General features: G+C 36.6%; 1 protein-coding gene across 2 annotated transcripts in view; it reads left to right on the forward strand.

Annotated features, from left to right (window-relative positions):
* Nucleotides 1-24,079, forward strand: part of TAF4B (TATA-box binding protein associated factor 4b) — a 125,296-nt gene that overhangs the window by 29,739 nt on the left and 71,478 nt on the right. For both annotated transcript variants that reach the window (XM_086682655.1, XM_086682656.1), the window contains 2 exons: nt 9,949-10,084; nt 10,978-11,083. In XM_086682655.1, coding sequence (XP_086538781.1) covers nt 9,949-10,084; nt 10,978-11,083 — 242 coding nt within the window. The remainder of the gene's footprint in view (nt 1-9,948; nt 10,085-10,977; nt 11,084-24,079) is intronic.

Below are 24,079 nucleotides of genomic sequence, written 5' to 3' on the forward strand. Positions count from 1 at the left end.
AGGTTCCCCTTTTGTTTTCCTAGCTCATTTTCATGGGGCTTCCCCTTATTTTCAGTGTTTAGAACATTTTAGTTGATTCAAGACAGATGGTGAGAGTATTGTTAATAACCTGTGGGAGATAGTACATGGTCAGTTAAGAATCACGTTTCTTGGGGTGCCTGGGTGGCTCAGCCGGTTGAGCGTCTGACTTCGGCTCAGGTCGTGATCTCAAGGCTTGTGAGTTTGAGCCCCACATTGGGCTCTGTGCTGACAGCTCAGAGCCTGGATCCTGTTTCAGATTGTGTGTCTCCTCTCTCTCTGCCCCTCCCCCACTCATGCTCTTTGTGTCTCTCTCTTTCTAAAATAAACATTAAAAAAATAAATAAAATAAAAATTATTTTTCTTTTTGCTTACCTTATACTGTAATACCTGTTACACTAGCTGTTCTAGTATAGTGTTGGTAATTGCCCTTGTTTTCTTTTATAAATCTTTTTGTTAAAGGCTGTGTGTTGAATCTCTTTGTTTTAGTTTTTATTCTGCTTCTAGGAATAATTAAATCCAAGTAAATTTACTAGCCTTATATGTGTGATCAGGAGCAGAGGTTAGTATCTGTGGATGATTGTCTTTGAGGCAGAAGGTAGCAATGGGTGTAAGATGAAAGAAGGAAGATCAATATGGACAATCAAACTCCTGAGTAGGTAGGAAGTAATAGCCATTTCCTGGGTGCTAATCTTTTTTTCATCCCTTCCTACTCAGGGTCTGATTTTCAAATAAAGAAATGTGCCTGCCTTGCAGGGTTTCTCTTGGGTTGTCTGAATTTAATCTCAGACTTTAAACCTTTTTAGAAGCAGTGATTCTTAAACATCAGTCTGAGCAGCCAGCTTTGGGAACCACTGAAACAGAGTAATTGCCTCAAGGAAAGGCCTGTTTTTGGTAGCACTGAACAGAATTGAAATCCTCTTTACAGGTCATAAGCGATTCTTGAATCAGTGCTAATCTTTATTGAACATTTATACTATTATTAGTTCCTGAAGTGAAATAACACTTTATAGCTATGTAGAATTTTAAAAGCATGTCATGTATTAACTATGGGTTTTAAAATAATTTTGTGATAAAGAAAAGGCAGTGAGAAAACTAAGACTCTGGAAACATTAAGTGACCCATCCACTGGCACTCAACAAGTATTGGATCTCAGACTAGAACCTAGTGTCTTTCCCATTAGAGTATGGTACTCATGGCAAGAACTTCTAGGTTTCTAGAGTCTCCTGAAACAGAAAAGTTATGTGGTAATAATATCTTGATAGCATTTATGTTTTGTAGGTTTGACTTGTTATACATTAGGAACAATTTCAGTAAAGAAAAAATGTAACAGAAAATCCAGTGGATGGTGCCTGGCTAGCCCAGTACTTGGAGTATGCAGCTCTGGATCTCAGGGTTGTGAGTTGGAGCCCCACGTTGGATACAGAGATTACTTAAAAACAAAATCTAAGAAAGAGAGAGAAAAAGAATGAATGAATCCAATGGTAAATGTTAGGGATTTTTTGACTTACTACTTTCATTTGTATAATGTGGAGTATTTGAATTTTTCTTGTGAATTCTGCTTTCTTGTTTTAGCCTTTGTTTGTTTACATTTTTTTTTTTTTTTTTTAAGTAGGCTCCATGCCCAATGGTGGGGCTTAAACTCAGGACCCTGAGATTGAGAGTTGCATGCTCTACCTACTGAGCCAGCCAGGCACCCCGTTTGGCCTTTGTTTTAATTTTACTCAACACATTTGATGTCAGTATTCATACCTTCATATTTAAAAATGACAAACACTAGAGCAACTAGACACTGAAGATGCATTGTAATCTGTTTTGTAACACATTTTTACCTGGGGCACAAAACAAGATAAGCCATTCTGTATGGTATTGCCACAGAGAGGACTGAACTAGGATATTTTTTCAAATTAATGTGGAAAATTAATATTTACTAAAGTGTTTATTAGTATTAGGTGAGCCCATTTTAAACCATTGTCCAATTTAATCCCAGTTAGGTGAGAAGGAAAATAGGATGCTAGAAACATAAGAAAGTATTCACTGCAGCTTATAAGAAAGATGGCAAATAATAATTTAAGATATGAGAATTGCCATACTGGATCAAATCTGTGGTCTGGGCAACTCAGGATGTAGTCTCTAAAAATGAGCTGAAGAATGGGGCACCTGGGTGGTTCAGTTTGTTAGGCATCAGACTTCACCTTGGGTCATGATCTCACAGTTTGTGAGTTTGAGCTCTGCTTGAGGCTCTGTGCTCACTGTGCAGAGCCTGGAGCCTTCTTCAGATTCTGTGTCTCTCTCTCTCTGCCCCTCCTCTTCTCACATTCATGCTCATGCTCTGTGTCTTTCTCTTTCTCTTTCTCTCAAAAATAATAAACATTAGGGGCGCCTGGGTGGCTCAGTCAGTTAAGCGTCCGACACTGGCTCAGGTCATGATCTCATGGTTCGTGAGTTTGAGTCCCATGTCAGGCTCTGTACTAATATCTCAGAGCCTAGAGCCTGCTTCGGAATTTGTGTCTCCCTCTCTGTCTGCTCCTCCCCTGTTTGCACTCTGTCTCTCTCTCAAAAATTAATTAAACATCAAAAGAAATTTTAAAAATATATAAATAAACGTTAAAAAAATTAAAAATGAGCTGAATGCAAGTATTGCTGTTCAATGTTAGTTTTTAAATTTGTTTATTCCCTTTAATAATTGATTGTGAATTTTAAAATTCCTTTATACTTTATCTGTTTCTAGCATTTCTACTAATTTTTCTGGAAATTGTATAGGTTTCCTGCTTTCTAGATGTTTTCTATATCCATGCTTTTGAGCTATAAGAATCCTCTTAATCTCCCATTGCAGGGTTTAAATTTTATAGAATTATTGCTTTATGAAATTACACATTTTTATCCCAGATTAAAGAGGCCCTTCCCCATTTTTTTTTAAATTTAGATTTATTACTATATGTTATCTTTTCTATCTCATTGATTATTGTATGTTAACCTCTGGGGATCTGCTTAAAGTTCTCATCAGAAGAATTGACTTGTTCACAGCTTCCGTAGATGTAAGTTTTTCATTTTGTGCCAGTAGTTCATTGCTTTGTATATTTTAGTCCTCAAATGCTTGAATTATTGAAATGTGGACCTAATCAGTAGTTCTTTTGATTTCATCTGAGAATCTAGTTTTTATAAATGTTAATGTTATTATCTATTAATTCTAGCATAGCAGGTGTTAAATGATGTTACACACTCTGACTAAATGTTAAGCTTAACGTTTTTACCTTTAAAGTTAGTGAAAGAGAGTGGATGATGATACGTAGTATAGTCTACTGATGATGGATACGTAATAAGTAGAAGCTTTCAGAAGTTTCAGCACTTAAACAGTTTTCTTAGGATATTTGTGAAAAAACCGTTTTACTCATAATTGAGCAAAAGCTAAATTTAATTTAAAGTATAATTTAAATTAAATTTAAACTTAATTAACAAAAGGTAATTTAATAGAGAACTAAATTTTAATTTCAGTTTGGTCATTTTAAAAATTAAATTTGATATATTTTAATAACTAATTTTACCATATAAAAATTAAACAATGTCTCTAAAGTCCACAACATGTATGAATAAAATTCACGAATGAGAAAGTTAATTCAAAATTCCTGGTCTGTATTTTTAGGGAAAAGACAAATGCTGATAATTTTAGAGAGCAAACTGAATGTTGCCACTCTTAGTAGTAATATTGTATTATATGTTGTTAGTTCAATATCTTTAAAAACAGTTTACACTTGGAGATAGGGCAGGAAGCTTTTATATTATCTTGGATATTTTTCTTATTTCAAATATATATTTCCCCGAGCACCTGGGGTGGCTCAGTCTGTTGAGCATCTGACTCTGGATTTGGGTTCAGGTCCTGATCGCAGGTTTATGGAATTGAGCCCTGTGTCATGGAACCTACTTAAGGTTCTCTCTCCCTCCCTCATTCCCTCCCTCTCTCCCTCTGTCCCCTCTCCCTTGCTTGCACATGGGCATGTGCATGCGCTTTCTCTCTCTCTCTGTAGAAAATATGTATATATGTCTGTGTGTGTGTATATATATACATATATATATACACACACACACACAAGACATACATATATATGACTCTTTTATCTGCATTTCTTCCTTAACAGAATTGTAGACATTTGATAAATAGTGGCCAAGTATGTCCAATAGTCATTCTCCAAATATTACTGTTTTGTGGATATCAGACGAAAACAAGTACTAGTACATTATTAAATGTGGTAATTTTCCATTTCATTCCATTGAAGTAAAGCTGATTTCTTAAAACAAATTGATCTAGAATATTAGAAAAGATTTATTCTTGTTGCATTGTATTTTCCTCTGGTACCTAATTATTTTGAAGTAAGGGACCCATTAAAGAATTTTAAACAAATATATCTTTATATGAAATACTATATGAGATGTAACTCTGCTGACTGACTCTGACCAGTTTTCATTGGACATGGAGAAGTATTTTAAAGGGTATAAATTTTAGTTTCTGAGTATGCTGGTGGCCACTATATTTATTAGAGAAGTTAAAGTAAAAATTGAGTAGGAAAAAAACAAAACAAGGATCATTAATTGTTTTATTGGCTCAGGTAGTTCACTCTCAGTTTCATATTGGACTGACCTAAGGATCCAGATTTAAGCAGTTTGTATTTTTTTCTTTCTTTTTTTGCATTCTGTTAAGTGTGAGAAGAGAGGTAGAATTCCAGTTGATGGTTGTAGTCCCACTTAAATGGGACTGAGGAAAGTTTTGGTGAAGAAAGAGATTGAATTCAAGTAAGGTACCTTTATTTACCATGTGTAATTAGGGTTGCATAGAAGATTCTCCACATGCCATATTTAATCAGAGTTTATATAATAGTATATAGATTGATTAATGCTAGTTCATTTAAATTTACTTGAGTTTTTTTTTCTTTTAATTGGCAAGGATACATTAGAATTGATGGACAATAAACTATTTAGAAACAGTGTTTACAGTATTAGGTCATCTTATTTTTGCTTTATCAAAGAAAATGTTTTATTATGGAAATTTTGAAACATAGCAGTGTTGAAGTTCATAGTGAACACCTGTATAGCAACCACCCAGATTCTGTTTATAATTACTATACTTGATTTATCATGTATTTATCCAGCCTTCAATCATCTTATTTGATGGTTTGAAAGACTTCTTCCTAAATAGTTAAACATGCATATTATTAACTACAGTTCAATATTTCCTGTTCTTTTTCTTTTTAGCTAAAATCTACATACAGTGACGTACACAAATTTTAAATGTACCATTGGATAAGTTCTGGCAGTTAGCGTATACTTCTGTGTAACTCAGATCCCCTACCAAATTATAGTATGTTAACATCATCTTGAAGTACCCTTGTGTTCCTTCTCAGTCCCCACCCCAACATCCCCAGAAGCAACAACTCTTGATAATTTTCTCCCACAGATTACTTTTGCTTGTTCTAGAATTTCATATGAATCAAATCTTACAATAAGCACATTTAAAATTTAACAAAAATTAAAAATTTTTTTTTAATGTTCATTATTGAGAGACAGAGAGACAGAGCATGAGTGGGTGAGGAGCAGAGAAAAAGGAAAACACAGAATCTGAAGCAGGCTCCAGGCTCTGAGCTCTCAGCACAGAGCCTGGCACAGGGCTCAAACTCACGACCTGCAAGATCATGACATGAGCCGAAGTCGGACGCTCAACTGACTGAGCCACCCAGTCACCCCTATAGGTTCTCAATTTTAAGCAGCATTTACAGATTCCTATAAAAGCTGGTGGCATAATTAAGAATTCATTTGAGCACATTTTTTAAAATGTTTTTTTATTTTAGAGAGAGAGAGCAAGCAGGGGAGGGGCAGAGAGAGAGGGAGACAGAGGATGCGAAGCAGGCCCCATGCTGTCAGCCCAGAGCCTGATGCGGGGCTCCAACTCACAAACCACGAGATCATGACGGGAGCTGAAGTCTGACGCTTAACTGACTGAGCCACCCAGGCGCCCCTGAGCACATTTTTAAGAGTTTAGATGGCCCATTAAATTAAAGAAACAGCATGTTCAAAGGTTTACCAAGATTGAGTTTTAATTTAGATTGGGCATGGCAAATAAGTTTCAACTTTCATTGTAGGATTTGACTGGAGCTCTGTGTTAAGATTCTGAGGCTGAATGTGGGCATATAGAAGTGTTTAGTGGTGTATGCCATTGTCCCAGAAGGTAAGGAATTGTGGTACAAGAACCATATATTAGCTGTTCCTGAAAAATGGTTGGCAACTAACTAACTTACTTTTATACTGCAGCTTTTGTTTAGTTAGGGTCTTCTATTTTCTGGAACTCAACCTTACTGAGTTCATTCCGGTAATCACATATTGAATAATGTATAGAAATTAGAGGAGATAGTAAGTGATTGAATCCAGTAGCTGTGTGTGCATGTACTACTTGAGTTATTTACAGATAAACATTTGATTGCTGTGTATTTATGAATAGGGGAGTAGGTGAGGGTTGAAATACAGAGAAAGCAATAGTTCCTTGTCACATATCCCAGAGCATAATGTAAAAATCATAATTAAAAAAAAATGTAAATTCAATCAAAAAAGTAATGTTATGTAGCCCTAGACCTATATTTCTATGAACTATTAGAACATTAATTTATTTTAAGATTCAAATAAAACATCAGAATTTGACATGTCAAGAGAAAAGGCTAAGGTATGTGCTACTTAGTGATTTTCCTTGCCTAGTGGTTTTTTGGAGGGAAATTAAATAAAGGACTTAAGTTTGCAAAAATATAATACAGCTTTCTTTTGCTTGCCAAGTAGGAATAAATCTCTCTTCAGGTAAATTTCCATCTCTCTGCAATAATTTCTCAATCTCCATAAGATGCCTAATACTGTGGTTTTAAGTGGTACTTTGAAAGAACACTAATGAATGCTCTTCTTTCTCACTCATTGTATTTTATTTTGTTCAGCAAGCGTGCAGTGTGCTGTACATGCTGCCCCAAGTGTCGTAATCATTAAGATGAGGAATAATAGGGATCCAGGGTTATTTAAATCCCAGCTCAGAACTTTGTGATATGTATAAATACCACGTATCATATACATTTATATAAATATTTGTATATTCATAATATATATAATAATTATAAACATTTATAAAGATATATTTATATGTTTTTAACTGGCATATTTGTCTCCCCCCATGTGTATGATCTTGATCCCATGTGGGGCTGTAGGCAGGGCCAGGCACACCTGGAATCCTACAGGTGGGAACTGAGGCTTGCTTTCCCCAGCTTGTTCTTGTCAGGGCCACATAGTGGTGCCTCGGTCCCATGGGTGCTATCCCTGTCTGCCCCACCTCCACTCCTTATAGTCCAAGTCGCATACAGCCAGGCTGTGTAGGGCCCGCATCCACCTCAGGGACAGAGCTTCGGGCTATTACGTGAATACCTATCAGAATGGTATGAAGACTAACTCAAACATATATGTGTGTGTGTGTGTGTGTGTGTGTGTGTGTGTATGTATATGTATATATATGTATACGTGTGCGTGTATATATATATATGTATATATATATATTTATATATATATTTTTTCCCTTAAGAAAGAGAAGGATGCAAGTGAGCAAGGGACAGAGAGAGAATCTCACGAGGAACAGAGAGAGAAGCAGAGCTCACCGGAAGCAGGGCTTGTCGTTTTTGTTGTTATTGTTTGTTTTGTTTTTACATCGGAAGCAGGGCTCATGCTTACCTGATGTGGGACTTGAACTCTCAAAAGGTGAGATCATGACCTGAGCTGAAGTCAGATGCTTAACCACTGAGCCACCCAGGCACCCTCTAATAATATTTTATTACTGTTTTTCAAAATTAAAATACTGAAAAAGAATACTTAGTAAAGGTTATTAAGGAAGAAGATGTGAGTGAATGGGGAAAGAGGCCAGAATTGTTAGGATTGTTTCTGTTAAGATTCAGTCTGAATGCATAAATGTAACTGTGAATGCATATTTCATTGTAGAATTTATTATTTTTCTAGTAATATTAGTTTGAAAACTCAACTTCATTTTTCTAATTATAAATGTAGTATATGCTAATCATAAAAAAGCAAATAATGCATTTACCTATAAAGTATATATAAAATATATAATAAAGAAATACACAGCATCCAGGTAGCTCAGTCAGTTAAGTGTCCAACTCTTGATTTTGGCTCGGGTCCTGATCTCATGCGCCTGACAGTGCAGCCTGCTTTGGATTCCCTCCCTCTCTCTCTGCCCCTCCCCTGCTCATATGCATACTCTCAAAATAAATGAAATAAATAATTAAAAGGAAAAAAGGGGTACCTGGGTGGCCCAGTCAGTTAGGCCTCTAACTCTTGGTTTCGGCTCAGGGCATGATCTCACAGTTCTGTGGGGTAGGATTCTCTCTTTCTCCCTCTATCTCTGCCCCTCTCCCACTTGCACTCTCTCAAAATAAATAAATAAACTAAAAAAAAAAATGAAAATATGATCCAAATGGAGAGTTAAATTGGGCAGTGGATAGTGTAAATTTGAATTACACTCTAAAAATAAAACACAGTAAAACCTTGGATTGCGAGTATCTTGTTCTGCGATTGTTCTGCAAGACGAGCAAACATTTCTAATAAATTTTAACCTGATCAATGAGTGATGCCTTACAATACAAGTAGTATGTGATGCCAAACATCACATGATCACAGCTGAGCCAGTGGTTCTTCTCTGTCTCTCTTCAATGTGGGATTGTGGGTGATCGTGTCCCATACTCAGATACTTGGTCTCAGGCCGCAGCGTTTGGCAGAAATCTGATTTTTCAGAATGTTGGAAGGTGCCCACAACTGGCATCCTACCATTGGATCCAACTGTTGCATTGTGAGCAACAACAAGAGGTTATGGAGGAGATCTCCTATGCAGAGGAGGAGGAAAAAAAGATGGAGGAATCCCCCACTTCAAATGAGATTAGGGAGATGTGTACAATGTGGGAAACTGCAAAATTTTGTAGAAAAACACCACCAGAATACGGCTGTAGCAGTGTGAGGGATGAATCTGTTTAATGACAAAGCAACGTCACATTTCCACAAAATCCTCAAAAGGAGGCAAAAGCAAGTATCATTGGATAGGTTCCTTGTTAAAGTTGCACAAAAAGAAAAAGATTCCATTGAGCCAGTAAATAGCAGTGATTCTGTTAGTGATAGTGCAAGTCGTCCTACACAATAACCCTCGTTTCTCTTATCTCCCTCACACCAGCCACAAAGGTTTTCAAAGGTAAGTACAGGTTAATTTGTTTATTTTTCTTTAAAAAAATTTTTTTTAAACATTTATTTATTTTTGAGAGAGAGAGACAGATTGTGAGTGGGGGAGGGGCAGAGAGAGAGGGAGATACAGAATCCAAAGCAGGCTCCAGGCTCTGAGCTGTCAGCACAGAGCCCCATGTGGGACTTGAACTCACAAACGGTGAGATCAGGACCTGAGCTGAAGTTGGATGCTTAACCTACTGAGCCACTTAGATGCCCCTGTTTATTTTTCTTTATATGCTGTATTTTCTTTATTTTGTATTATAGTATTGTAATCATTTTTATATGAATGTTTTTGGGTTGTGGAACAAATTGAGTTCCCACTATTTCTGATGGGGAAATTCACTTGAATATACACATGCTTTGGATTACAAGCAAAATGTTTCCAGAACGAATTATGCTCACAAACCAAGGTTTTACTGTACGTTGCGTGAGAAAGTCCTATTTTTCACTTTTGAACAAGATAATTTTGCTACATACAGATATAAATTTTAGGTAGACTTTCTTGTTATGCTAACATAAAGGTATATTTACAGTTAGGTGAGCATAATCATTTGTTCTGTTACAACTGAAAGCTTGTTCTTTCCTAAAGCAGGTTTAGTTGAATGAGTGTATTAATAACTCTCATTGTTTCAGGTAGTCCAGCAGCCTTCAGGAGGTGTTGCAAAACAAGTGACCACACTTCCCCATTCCTCAGCATTGACCATTCAGAAATCTGGACAGAAGAAGATGCCAGTGAGCACTGCAATACCTGCCAGTCAGTTTCCTCCAGGTAGACCCCAACCCCCACCCCCGCATCCCTGGCCCCATCATGCTGGGTTTGGAACATGATGGGGTTTTGTGTTCTCTTTTTTATTTGTTATATTAAGAAAAGGTACTCTTTTAAAAGTAGGACCTAGGAGAGAGGACTGAAAAATCACTAGTACATTCTTTGTATATACATAGCTACTTTTTGGGGATATATATTTTAGAGTAGAAGAAGCAACTACTCATGGTATTTTGTAATTAAAATTTTTTTTTTTTTCAACGTTTATTTATTTTTGGGACAGAGAGAGACAGAGCATGAACGGGGGAGGGGCAGAGAGAGAGGGAGACACAGAATCGGAAACAGGCTCCAGGCTCTGAGCCATCAGCCCAGAGCCCGACGCGGGGCTCGAACTCACGGACCATGAGATCGTGACCTGGCTGAAGTCGGACGCCAACCGACTGCGCCACCCAGGCGCCCCGGTATTTTGTAATTAGATAAAACAATCTATTAGTGAATAAAGCACTTTTTTTAATTTACAAAAATTGCTATAGCTTTATTTCTTTTTGAAATGTACTTTTTCTACATTTGGAAATCAGTCTTAACACAAAAGAAGTTTCATGTATTTTTAAAATATGCAAATATAAATGATATATTAACATTTCTTGTCACTATTTATGCATATTTTCATAATGCTGGTAATCCTATAGGCTGAAGACTGTATGAAAAGAAATTTTGATTTTTCTAAGATGATTTCATGCAGTAAATTCATTGTCATTTTTGAGTTTAAACATAGTTCTAGGACAGCTTGAAATTTCTTTTGGTTATTCTGGGTATATTAAAAGCTGCTGTCCTGCATTTCTCCTAATATGGCATGACTGATTTTTTTAAAATTCTTTTTTCTTCTTTTGTTTTTATAGCTTCCATTTTAAAGCAAATTACCCTACCAGGAAATAAAATTCTGTCACTCCAAGCATCTCCTATTCAGAAAAATAAAGTAAAAGAGAATGGAATAACATCTTTCAGGTAAAGAAAATAGTTAAAATTTGGTCTGGTTTAAGGAAGTAGTATTAACAAAAAATGGCAGAATAGTACTTATAAAATAAATATCTTGATGCCTTTTTAAAAAGCCGACAGTACTTTATTGAGTATAATTTATAAACAAGTGTATAAATCTTAAGTGTATAGTTCAATGAATTTTGATAAATATACATGCTTGTATAATCAAGATACTGAACATATCCTTTACCTTCATGCTATTTTCAAATCAATTACCTTCTAACCCTTGCCTCCAGCAACCTCTATTCTTTAATTTGTTTTTTAAAATTTAGAGAGAGAGAGAGAGAGAGAGTGCACGCACACACATGACCAGGGAAGGGGCAGAGAGAGAGGTAAGGGGCAGAGAGAGAGGGAAAGAGAAGCAGGCTCTGCACTGACAGCGCAGAGACCAACGAAGGGCTTGAACTCACAAACTGCAAGATCACGTACCTGAGCTGAAACCAAGAGTTGGGCACTTAATTGACTGAGCCACCCAGGCGCCCCCAGCAGCTGTTATTCTTATGTCCATCCCCACAGATCATTTTTGTTTATTCTTGAACTTCACATAAATGACAAATTGCATTAACCTTTTTGCATCTTTTTCCTCTCGGCATGTTTTTGAGATTCATCCATATCATTTTGAATATTAAAAGATTGTTCTTTTGTATTGGTGAGAAATAACCTTTATAGTCTCCTGTTGATGGACATTGGGCTGTTTCCAGTTTTTTTACAGTAATATGTAAAGTTGCTATAAACATTTATATACAGGGGCACCTGCATTAAAAAAAAATCACATTTATATACAGATTTTTATGTGAACATAGGTCTTCATTTCTTTGTAGTAAATATCTAGGAGTTTGATTGCTGGATCAGTAGGTGAGTGTGTGTTTATTTAAGAAACTACCGGGGCGCCTGGGTGGCTTGGTCGGTTAAGCCTCCGACTTTGGCTCAGGTCATGATCTCCCGGTCCGTGAGTTCGAGCCCCGCGTCAGGCTCTGTGCTGACAGCTCAGAGCCTGGAGCCTGTTTCAGATTCTGTGTCTCCCTCGCTCTCTCTGACCCTCCCCCCATTCATGCTCTGTCTCTGTCTCAAAAGTAAATAAAACATTAAAAAAAAAAAAATTAAAAAAAAAAAAAAAAAAAAAAAAAAAAAGAAACTACCAAACTGGGCCACTGGGTGGTTCAGTTGGTTAAGCGACTGACTTCAGATCATGATCTTATGTTTCATGAGTTTGAGCCGCACGTCGGGCTCTGTGTTGACAGCTTGGAGCCTGGAACCAGCTTTAGATTTTGTCTCCCTCTCTCTCTGCCCCTCCCCCTCTTGTGTGCATGCGCACGCACTCTCCAAAATAAATAAATATTAAAAAAAAAAAGAAACTGCCAAACTTTACCAAAGGAACTGTACCATTTTGTATTTCCACTAGTAATAATAAGAGTTGATTTGCTCTTCTACTTTGTCACCTCTTGGTATCGTCAGTTCTTTTGATCTTTACCATTCTAATAGGTGTATTATGGTTATTATTGTGTAGTTTTAATTTGCATTTCCCTAATGACTAAAGATATTGAACATCTGTTCTTGTATTTATTTGCTATCTACATATATTCTTTTGATGAAGTGTGTGTTCAAATCCTTTGCCCATTTTTTCTTACTGAGTTGATTTCTTATGGTTGATTTTTTTTTTTATGGTTCATTTATTTATTTATTTATTTATTTTTTTTTTTTTAACGTTTATTTTATTTTTGGGACAGAGAGAGACAGAGCATGAACGGGGGAGGGGCAGAGAGAGAGGGAGACACAGAATCAGAAACAGGCTCCAGGCTCTGAGCCATCAGCCCAGAGCCCGACGCGGGGCTCGAACTCACGGACCGCGAGATCGTGACCTGGCTGAAGTCGGACGCTTAACCGACTGCGCCACCCAGGCGCCCCTATGGTTCATTTATTTTGAGAGAGAGAGAGAGAGAGACAGCATGAGTGGGGGAGAGGGTGAGAGAATCCCAAACAGGCTCCTCACTGTCAGGGTGGAGCCCAACATGGGGCTCGAACCCATGAACTGTGAGATCATGACCTGAGCTGAAACCAAGAGTCAGACGCTTAACTGAGCCACCCAAGAGCCCCTCTAATGGTTGAGTTTTTAGAGTTCTTTGTGTCTTCAAGATCTAAGCTTTTTACCACATAAGTAATTTGGAAATATTTTCTTTATGGTATGTTCTATCATTCGCCAGTGTTTCTCACAGAGCAAACATTTAATTTTGCTGAAGTTCAGTTCATTACATTTTTCCTTGTAAATTATATTTTTCATGTTTTACCTAAGAAGTATTTGTGTAATCCTAGCTTACGGAGATTATCTTCTATGCTTTGTTCTAGAAGTATTATAATTTTAGGTTTGTTCTTATATTGATATTCTAAAATTCCTGCCTATTTCCTGTATAAAAATTAGTGTGTGGATATTTTATTTTCTTCTTCCTCAACTTTCTTCCATTTTTAGTTGCATTATTTCTTTGTCATAATTTAAAATAATTTCTGCAGTAGTTTTTCTTCCTTGCCTCCATCTGCATTTTAGTTGTAGGTCTACTTTTATATTAAAATGATCATCATCAGCCCTTTCTCTGACGTTTTCTTTTTTTTTTTTTTTTTTTTAAATTTTTTTTTTTTTTCCAACGTTTATTTTTGGGACAGAGAGAGACAGAGCATGAACGGGGGAGGGGCAGAGAGAGAGGGAGACACAGAATCGGAAACAGGCTCCAGGCTCTGAGCCATCAGCCCAGAGCCCGACGCGGGGCTCGAACTCCCGGACCGCGAGATCGTGACCTGGCTGAAGTCGGACGCTTAACCGACTGCGCCACCCAGGCACCCCTCTCTGACGTTTTCTTAGTTATCTCTTCGTTGGAATGAACCAATTGTACTTGAGTTCCTCTACTCAAGAAAGGCTGATTAGTGTAGAATTCCCTAAGTTCTTGTGTGTTAAAAAAAACCAAAAAACTGCTGCAGTGTCCTTGATACATGAAGGACATCTGGCTGGATATGAAATTAACATTTTTGTAACATTTTTGTATTGCGTTTTAAAAAATGCTTCTCCACTGTTGCTTGATATTTAATGTTGTTTTTATGTATTTGATATTCTCATCTGAAGGCCTTGAATTTTATTCTTCATCTTTGAAATGTAATATTTTTGTATCAGGATATGCTGTGAAACATTGCCCATTCTGACCTTAACTTTCTTAGGTTCCCAATTGGCATGTTTAATATGCAGATTCTGCTCTCTTGAGATGCCTATAAAGTTTTCTTGGATTATAATTTGAAATATTAGTTCTAGTCCATTGTTTTATGTTTCACTCTTCAGGGGATGCGGTAGTATGGATTTTATTCTGTTTACCTCCCTTAATTTCCACTATTTTGTCTCTGATCTTTTATTTATCTCCTTTTCATTCCTTTGTTTTTTATGTCTCTCTTCAATGCTTGTTTTTTTATTTTTTAATTAAATTTTTTTTTATTTTTTATTTTTTGGAGAGTATGAGTCAGGGAGAGGGCCGAGGGGCAGAGGGAAAGACAGAGAATCTTAAGCAGACTCCATGCTTACTTAAGATTCTCTTAAGCAGATTCCATGCTCAGCATGGAGCCTGATGTGGGGCTCTGTCCCAGGACTCTAGGATCATAACCTGAGCTGAAATCAAGAGTCATATGCTCAACCAACTGAGTCACCCAGACACCCCTGAACACCTTTAAAACAGCTGTTTAAAAGTCTCAGTCTAGTACATCTGTCCCTGGGTCTTTTTCAGGGATAGTTTTCTGTGGATTTTATTTTTCTTTTAATTGGTCATACTTTGATGTTTCTTTGTATGTGTCATGATTTTTTTGTTGAAAACTGGACATTTAAATCTAATAATGTGGCATCTCTGGAAATTAGGTTCTTCGCATTCCCCAGGGCTTGCTGTTTTTTTGTTTTGTGTGTGTTTTGTTGTTGAAGGATCAACCTGAGGTATACACTTTAGATCTTAGATCATCTTTAGCCTTTGCTTTTCCCTAGGCATGTTTGATGACATTCTAATTGCCCCCATGCATTCTGTTGCCTTTGAATGTCCTAGTCTTTCATGGTGGGCTTCCAAAAGAGGAAAATGAGGGCATGAGGAAAAATGGAGACTGGCCCTTTAAGTGCCTTGGCTGTCCCTATGGCTAGAGGGTGAGGACCTTGCAACAGAGGGAGGAGTTGCAGCAACAATGGGCCACTCACTTCATTGTCTACATCTCTATGATCAGAAGCAACAATCAGTAATCCTAGCATATACTCCTGATATTTGGAGGACAGTTTTTTTCCTCATCCTAGTTGCAACAAGCTTTGTGCAGACTGCTCCAATACATATGCATAGTTGTCTGCTCCAGGGCTGCAGCCTGGGGGATGGGGAGCTTCTGCCAAACTAACAGCTGAAATTGACCCAAATAACCACAGTTTACCTTACCATCCCCTTGGAAGTTGGAAGCCTTCAAAAGATTCAGAAGATCCAAAATAGTTACATTAGACAGATTCCTGATGTTCTTTTGCCATCTCCCAGAATCCTTCTCAGAGTGCTTTTCATAAAGCTTTTCGCCTGGCTTCTTTGACTTTTATTTTGCAGTTTTTTTTTTTTTAAGTGAATTACATTTTTAAAAAAATGTTTATTTATATTTGAGAGGGAGAGAGAGACAGAATGTGAACGGCAAGAGGGTCAGCGAGAGACAGGCAGAATCCAAAGCAGGCTCCAGGCTCTGAGCTGTTAGCACAGAGTCCAATGCAGAGCTCAGCTCACGAGCCTTGGGATCATGATCTCAACTGAAGTTGGATGCTTGACCAACTGAGCCGCCTGGGTGCCCCCTTTTGCAGAGTTTTAGTGCTCCATTCCTTAAGTGAAAAATCATCACACAATGTCAGGTCTGTTTCTTTGTGCCCCAATTCTGTTATAGGATCATGGCCTACACTCTGAGTCTTGGCAGCCTTGGCAGCCTTGAACTTTTTCCTGTCTCTCTATCCTCATGAGTTTGCCTAATGCTCTTTTGGCTTTTCTACTTAGTAGCTGCCCTCTCCATGGCTCCTTAGTGTCTTATTCCTTATCAAGAATTTGCACATGCCCAAAGGAAAAAACAGCATGGAGAGAATTGTGTTTCCTATCATGAGGAACCTCCTATCATGAGGTTCTCTTCTCTTGGAACTCTGGTTCCTCAAGACCTGGTTTTCCCAGCATTTATCTGCCTTCAAAGAAACTTTAAAAAAAAATGGGCTTTGTTAGTTTTGTTTAATCAGAACAATTTGTCTGTTGTAAGTGATAGTCTACAGCAGAAGCAGAAGTCCTAGTGTAATTCTTTACACTTTTGTGTATTGCAAATATCTATTGGAGTTAGTGTTTTCAGTACACTTTATGGTGTAAAGTAGTTGAATTTAGCAATTTCTTATATATGAATTACTTATTGATGTCTTACCCTCCTTGGTATCATAAAGATACCTTATGATATTCTAAAAATTTTAAAGATTTACTTTTCATATTTAAATCTTGGTCAACAGGGTTTAATTTCGAATTTTTTTAAATATTTATTTTTGAGAGAGAAGCAGAGAGAGGGAAACAGAGGATCTGAAGCAGGCTCCACGCTGTCAGCACAGAGCCTGATACGGGGCTCAAACTCAAACCATGAGATCATGACCTGAGCTGAAGTCAGATGCTTAATCAACCTAGCCACCCAGGCACCCCAAAAGGGTTTAATTTTGGATTTGTTTGTTTCTATGACGTAGGGTAGGGATCCTACTTCACTCTTTCTCATATGCATAATCATTTGTTCCAACAACATTAATGAAGACTCAATGATCTGCCATACACATGGATCTTTTCTAGGCTGTCTATCCATTTTAGTTAATCTTTTCATCTCTGCTTCATCTTTTTGGTTAATTTGTTTATTTCCAGTAGGATGCTTCTCAATTTACCATAACTTCAAAATAAATTTTGAATCTGTTAAGGTACCTCCTCTACCTACCTCTCCTTATTTATTTTCCTTCCTTCACTTTCATATCCCACCTCTCCACTCTTACTGATTTTCATGTCTGTTCTTGGGATTTTGCTGTTCCATATAAATTTAAGTATTTGAATTCCACCAGAAATGTCTGCTGGAATTTTTAATGGCATGGCCTTGAGTCTATTGTCCTTCAGCTGATTTCTTTATAATTTTTAGTCTTCTATCTATAAACATGATTTATATCTTCATTTATGCATGCTTTCTTAAACATCTTTCGATAAAGTGTTAAATTTCATCTATAGTATACACAGTTTGTTGAATTTATTTCTAGGTGCCTCTTTTTTTATTGCTATTATAAATATATTTTTGGTAATTGCCTTTTCTGTTACTACATAGGAATGCACATTGCTTTTTTTTTTTTTAATCCTATGCCAACTGCCTTGTTAAGTTCTTATTTGTGATAATTTTTAGTTTCTTTTGGGTTATTTATGTAGAAAGTGATGTCAGGAGTGATACTAGAATTATGGGTTGACTTTTTGTTTTCAACACTTTAAAAATGTTGTTCCCATAGTTTTGTGTGTATGTGTATATATTCACTTTTCAAAGGTAAAACAGACAGGGAAAAATCACCGAGTTAAACTACAGTGAAATAGCAGCACATTTGAAACCCTACTAACATCAAACATTGGACAATCAAATATTCATTGTTAGAAATTATTATAAAATGGTTAAAAACAAAATGTGGAATCATAAACATGAGCAAGTAATAATTTTCTATTAAAAAAATGAATATGGGACACCTGGGTAGCTCAGTCATTTGAGCATCCGACTTCAATTCAGGTCATGATCTCATGGTTCGGGAGTTCGAGACCCACATCCAGCTTGCTGCTGTCAGTGCAGAGCCTGCTTCGGATCTTCTGTCCCCCTCTCTACCCCTCCCCTGCTTGCACCTTCAAAAATAAATAAATATTAAAAAATAAATACAGTGATGAAAAAGGACATTTAGAAGTGAAAAATATAATTGCTGAATTTAAAACCTTGTTGGATGTGTAAATCAGATTAAACCTGAGGACCTAAAATGAATTTGCTTTACTCCAGAGAGGATTTGTGACTTTCTTGTAGGAACCAGGGTGACTGTTGACTTGGGACCACTTTAGCACCTGTTCTAGGGAACCTGACTGAACCCAGCAGTCTCAGATACAATTTCTCCACTTTATAAGGGGTCTGAGAACTAGTGCCAGCCACAGGCATTTGTCACTGAGGTAGTTTTACCTTTAGAGTGTGGTTATTGCTTATTTTTACTGACAACTTTTTTGACAACTTCTGTGCACCCAACATTAGAATGAAAATGTCTTATGCTGGTCTAGTTAGAATGCAGTGTAATTTCTCCTCAGTAAATCTAGTCCACTTACTGCCTGAAGCAAAAATGTCACCATTAGTATTTTCTCTGGGAAATTTCTAGCTTATTACTTTTGCTCATTTATCTGTTGAGTGCTTATTGCTTTCTAGACTTATACATATATATATTGGAGAGTAATTCTTTGTTATATATGTTGTAAATATTTTTCTCCCAGTCTTTTGTTTAACTGGCAACTTTGTTTTTAGTGTCTTTTGTTTCAGAAGATTTTAAACCGCAATATTCGATTTATCACTCATGCTTTATGGCTTTTGAATGTTACCATTTTCTAAGAAATCCTTCTTCATCCCAAGCTCATAATGATGTGCTTCCATATTTTCTTCCAAGATATGTATACACATCTTGTATATGTACATATACCTTTACCTTTTCAATAATTCTTGATTTTATCTTTGTAAATGTCTGCAGCAGAAATTACCTTTTTCCCAGTTGGAATGCCTGTCTCAACAGTAGTTACTAAAGAATTCATTATCCTTACCTTTCTGATTTGAGATGTCACCTTTACCTGATAATAAATTATCACTTATATAAGGGCACATTTCTAGAATTTCATTTTAGTGCAGTGTTTTTATTTTATTTCTGTGTTAACATTTTTGCATTTTCTATTATGATTCTTTCATTATTTGTTTTTATATCTGATCTGACAAGGTAAATCCTCTGTTTATTCCTTTTTTTTATCAAAGGTATCTTCACTTTATTTTTCTACTGCATGTGAATTTTAGAAATTTAGAATATATGAACCATTTTTTATTGAGGTCATGTGATTAGATTAGTTTAAGGAGAATTGACTTTTTTTTTAAATTTTTTTTAACGTTTATTTATTTTTGAGACAGAGAGAGACAGAGCATGAACGGGGGAGGGTCAGAGAGAGGGAGACACAGAATCTGAAACAGGCTCCAGGCTCTGAGTTGTCAGCACAGAGCCCAACGCAGGGCTCGAACTCACGGACTGCGAGATCATGACCTGAGCCGACGTCGGCGGCTTAACCGACTGAGCCACCCAGGCGCCCCAGAATTGACTTTTTAAAAAATGTTTTTTAATTCATTTTTAAGAGAGAGCAAATGCGAACAGGGGAGGGGTAGAGAGAGAAGGGGACAGAGGTTCTGAAGCAGGCCCGTGCTGACAGCAGAGATCCTGATGCTAGGCTCAAACTCAAAAACTGTGAGATCGTGACCTGAGCCAAAGTTGGATGCTTAACAGACTGAGCCACACAGATGCCCCAACAATTGATATTTTTTTATGATGTCAGCTATCTTGAACTGTAGTTCTGTTTGTTGGAATTCAGTAAGGCTGTAGATAACAGGCATACTAAAAAACAGTGGCATGAGTCAGACCGAAGATTGTCTTACATTTGGGAAAACTGAAAGTAAGCAGGTCATTGCAGATATAATGTTGCATGGTGTAAGAGACCCGGGTTTCTTATTCACTTCCTTTTTGTTCTTTAGACACACTACTCATGTTCCCACTGTACGTGGGCATATAGTAGATGTGATATTCCCTGGACTCTCTTTCCTCCAGTCTTCATTTGGCTTGGTCCTCATTTTAGTTTAGAAGTTAAGTCTTTAGACAGTCTTTGCTTAGCCAGCCAATGGAAAGTAGTTTCTTCATTCACACTTGCTGTCTTGTGAAGGACTCATCAGAAAATATCCTGTTTGTTTGTTTACCATTCCTTGTGTTTCCCACTCCTTTTAGACTCTCTGGGTGTTTATAGTCACTTTTATTTACCATTGTATACCTAATGTTTAGAACAAGGCCTGGTCCTTCAAATAGTTGCTGAAGTAATAAACATTCAAATAGTTGCTGAAGTAATGAATTTTGAAAAGAGAATAGAAGTTTCTATAATCATAGCTATTTTTAAAGATATCTTTTATTTTTGCAGTAAGATACATTTTTTGTTTTGTGTAATGCTTTATAGTAATTTGGGTTATTCATGGTTTATGCATATCTTTTTAAAGTTACATTTTTTTAAACTTATGTTTGGTTTATTTTGGGTACTTAATGTCACTTCAGTTGTTAAAATGAAGCTTAAAAAAGACCCTTGATGTTGACTCTTTTGTAAAATAAGAGGAGATAATAGTGTATGCCATTAGATCTTGTCTTGACTTTAACTGGATGAGGTTTAATAACATAGGATGATATCTGCCTATTTTTTCAAAACTACTTGTTTAACTGAATAAAAAATTTTTTTTGTTCATGACTTTTTCCACTAAGAGAATTATATTTTCTATTCTGCTTGTCATTGTACCTGGGATGAATAAGGGAACTTATTCACCAGGCACTTAACACCAGTACTTAAACACCAGAGGGAGCCAGAGATTCATGTTTTATTCTTATTTCAGCATTAGAAGTGACAAATATGACTGTACCTTTGCATGTTTGTTTAGTTAACCCTACTTAAACTGAGTGGCTATTTAATGATAATAAGGAATTATTATTGATTTTTTTGAAGATATGGTAATGCTTTAAGGTTAAGTTTTTTTTTAAGAGTTCTTATAGGAAAAAATAGTAAAATATTCATGGATGGATAATGCATATACATATTACCTCTGTTAGTAGGGGTTTAATGTGTTATTTTTAAACTTTTGCTTTAAAAGACACTTTTAGGAAAATAACATAGGACACGTTACATGCTATTTGCATAGACAGTATTACTTCATTAAATTGGATATCCTTTCTTTTCTTATATTGTAAGAATCAGATTCTCTAATATAGATTAAACATATGTTCACCTTGCTTCATATGTAGTTTTTTCATCATGTATTTATTAAAGAGTCTGCTTTTCCTTATAGGTACAGGTATAGCCATAATACATATTGTTATATAACCTATGAAATAATACATATAGTTAATCTTTCCAAAGCAGGACTTTGGAGAGCCTCTAGTGACAAAAGAAACCTCTCATCTTGGAAAGATAAAGCATCAATGTGAGCTATGCCCAGATTAGCTCTAAATCTAGAGTTAAAATTCAACAAAACAGTCTTCTTGGAGGAGTTGCCTTATACTAGATCTCAATAGAAATTAAGCTCTTAAACATTCTTCGCAGGAAAATTATATGAATAAAGACTTGGGAGAAAAGATATGAAGTCTTTCAAAGTTTTTGGCCAGATTTTGTTATAGTAAAATGCTGTTTAGGAAAAATGTTTGTACTTAGGTGCAGAATGAACTGGAAGAAAAGGCATTAGAGGTAGATGAAGCAAAGGTCGAAGTTACATGGGCAGGAAATAGGACATGTCTCTTTTATATGTCATGGGCATCCTCAAGAAGGATCAAAGCCAAGAGATAGTGACAATTGTATGGTATTATTTATAATAAAAATTTCTTAACAGTATTAATAATGGAAAATATATTAAATATAGGAAGTGGGTGGTAGATACTTTCAGAACAATTTATAAATAAACAATTGCTAGTATAGTATAGGTCAACAATTTCAAAACTACCCATGAACTTACTGAGATTATTGATTTGTGGGCTTACCCAGAATAAAATCTCTGGAGGCTGAACCTTGGCAAGAGTCTGTATTTTAAAAATCCTCATAGTATTTCTGCTGCTCATTATAAGTTTGGGACTGTAAGTATAACCATCAGGTTTCCAAATGTGATCTATAGAAAATAGTTTTGAAAATGAGGACTTTTTCAGGGAATTTGTGAAGTTAAAACAATTTTAATACTACTACTACTACTACTACTAATGTTATTTGCCCTTTTCAGTATATTATTTGATTAGTGGTTCAAAAACTACAGTGGCAAAACCTCTGGCACCTTAGTATTATTCAAGGCAGGGACACAAAACTATGCTGGTAGCCATTCATTCTTTACCCTCACACACTCACAGAAAATGAAAAGAACCTAGGTGTTTTGTTTGTTTGTTTGTTTTTAATGAGATGTCATGCATTATTATTTTTATTAGGTCTCAACCCTTGAGTACACACCTTTTTAGTATTCTGTGTGACAAAATAGGAGGTTTGCATAAAGCTCTTCTGCATGTTGGGGGTCTCACAGTTGTCTCAAGGACAAGTGCTTGCACTTGTGTTTCAATTGTGAGCTAAACTAACCACTTTTCATGGAGCACCACTTTTACTTGAAAGAACAAAGAGCAACTGAAAAACAAATGATGGTTATTTGTCAGATATTTTTGTGAAAATGAAAAAACGGAGCCTGTCACTTCAGGGAAAACAACTGACAGCATTTATTTGCCAGTGATAAAGTTTGAGCTTTTTAAGCAAATATTAAAAATTTGCAAACTTTGTATCCACTACCATGAGCTTAACATCTTCTTAGATTTTCTGATAAGATTAGTGCAGATATTAACATGTGATTTTGGATTGCGTATGGTGAATCTAAATTTGGAAGATCTGTATAAACTCAGTGACACAATATTTTTCAGATTACCAACACATGATGTTACAAAACCATGCATTAAAGGTTCATCCAAAGTGAAGAGGGTCAATGGATTTTTAAAGAGATTGGAAAAATAGAGCACAATGCTATTCTTCTGAGTGATTAGTTTTTAATTTTGGCATTGTTAGCATTAAAATGGTACTTATGTTAATATGTGATGGTTTCATTACTTTTCTTTTTTTTTTTTTTTTTATTAAAATTTTTTTTTTTTTTCAACGTTTATTTATTTTTGGGACAGAGAGAGACAGAGCATGAACGGGGGAGGGGCAGAGAGAGAGGGAGACACAGAACCGGAAACAGGCTCCAGGCTCTGAGCCATCAGCCCAGAGCCCGACGCGGGGCTCGAACTCACCGACCGCGAGATCGTGACCTGGCTGAAGTCGGACGCTTAACCGACTGCGCCACCCAGGCGCCCCTGGTTTCATTACTTTTCAATGAATAAATACTCATTTAAAAAAAAAGATATTTATTTATTTTGAGAGAGAGATAGAGCAGGGGAGGGGCAGAGAGAGGTGGAGAAAGGGAATTCCAAGAAAGCTCCGCGCTGTCAGCACAGATCCTGACGTGGGACTTGAACCCACAAATTGTGAGATCATGACCTGAGCCAAAATCAAGAGTTGGATGCTTAACCAACTGAGCCACCCAGGTGCCCCCCAAAATATTTTATTTTTAACTAATCTCTGCACCTGACGTGGGGCTCAAACTTACAACCCTGGGATCAAGAGTCATATGTTCCACCAGCTGAGCCAACCAGGTGCTTCTACATACTCATTTTTGATTTCTAATATGGTTCTAGTTTCTAATACAGTTTTCATTCAAAATCTTATAATAGCTACAGTTTTCACCCAAGCTAGATAAGGGAATTGATGAATAGAGATGTGAACAAATTTGTTCAAGGTCATCCTTTTAATAACTGTCAGAACAGGGACTGAAACCTTGGTCTCTGACTCTAGAATTGATACAGTTAGTTAGTTAATTAATTAATAAATTAATTAATTATCTTGAGAAAGAGCACAAGAGCCAGCAAGAGCAGGGGAGAGATGGGTGGGGGAGGGGGGTAGAGAATCTCAAAGCAGGCTCCATGGAGCCTGGAGGCTGACACTGGTCTCAGTCTCTGAATCTGACTGTCAGATCATGACCTTAACCAAAATCAAGAGTTGGACGCTTTACTGAACTGAGCCACCCAGGTGCCCCAGT

The sequence above is a fragment of the Puma concolor genome, chromosome D3, assembly GCF_028749965.1.
Source record: "Puma concolor isolate L17-30 chromosome D3, mPumCon1.1.hap2, whole genome shotgun sequence".
Lineage (NCBI taxonomy): Eukaryota > Metazoa > Chordata > Mammalia > Carnivora > Felidae > Puma > Puma concolor.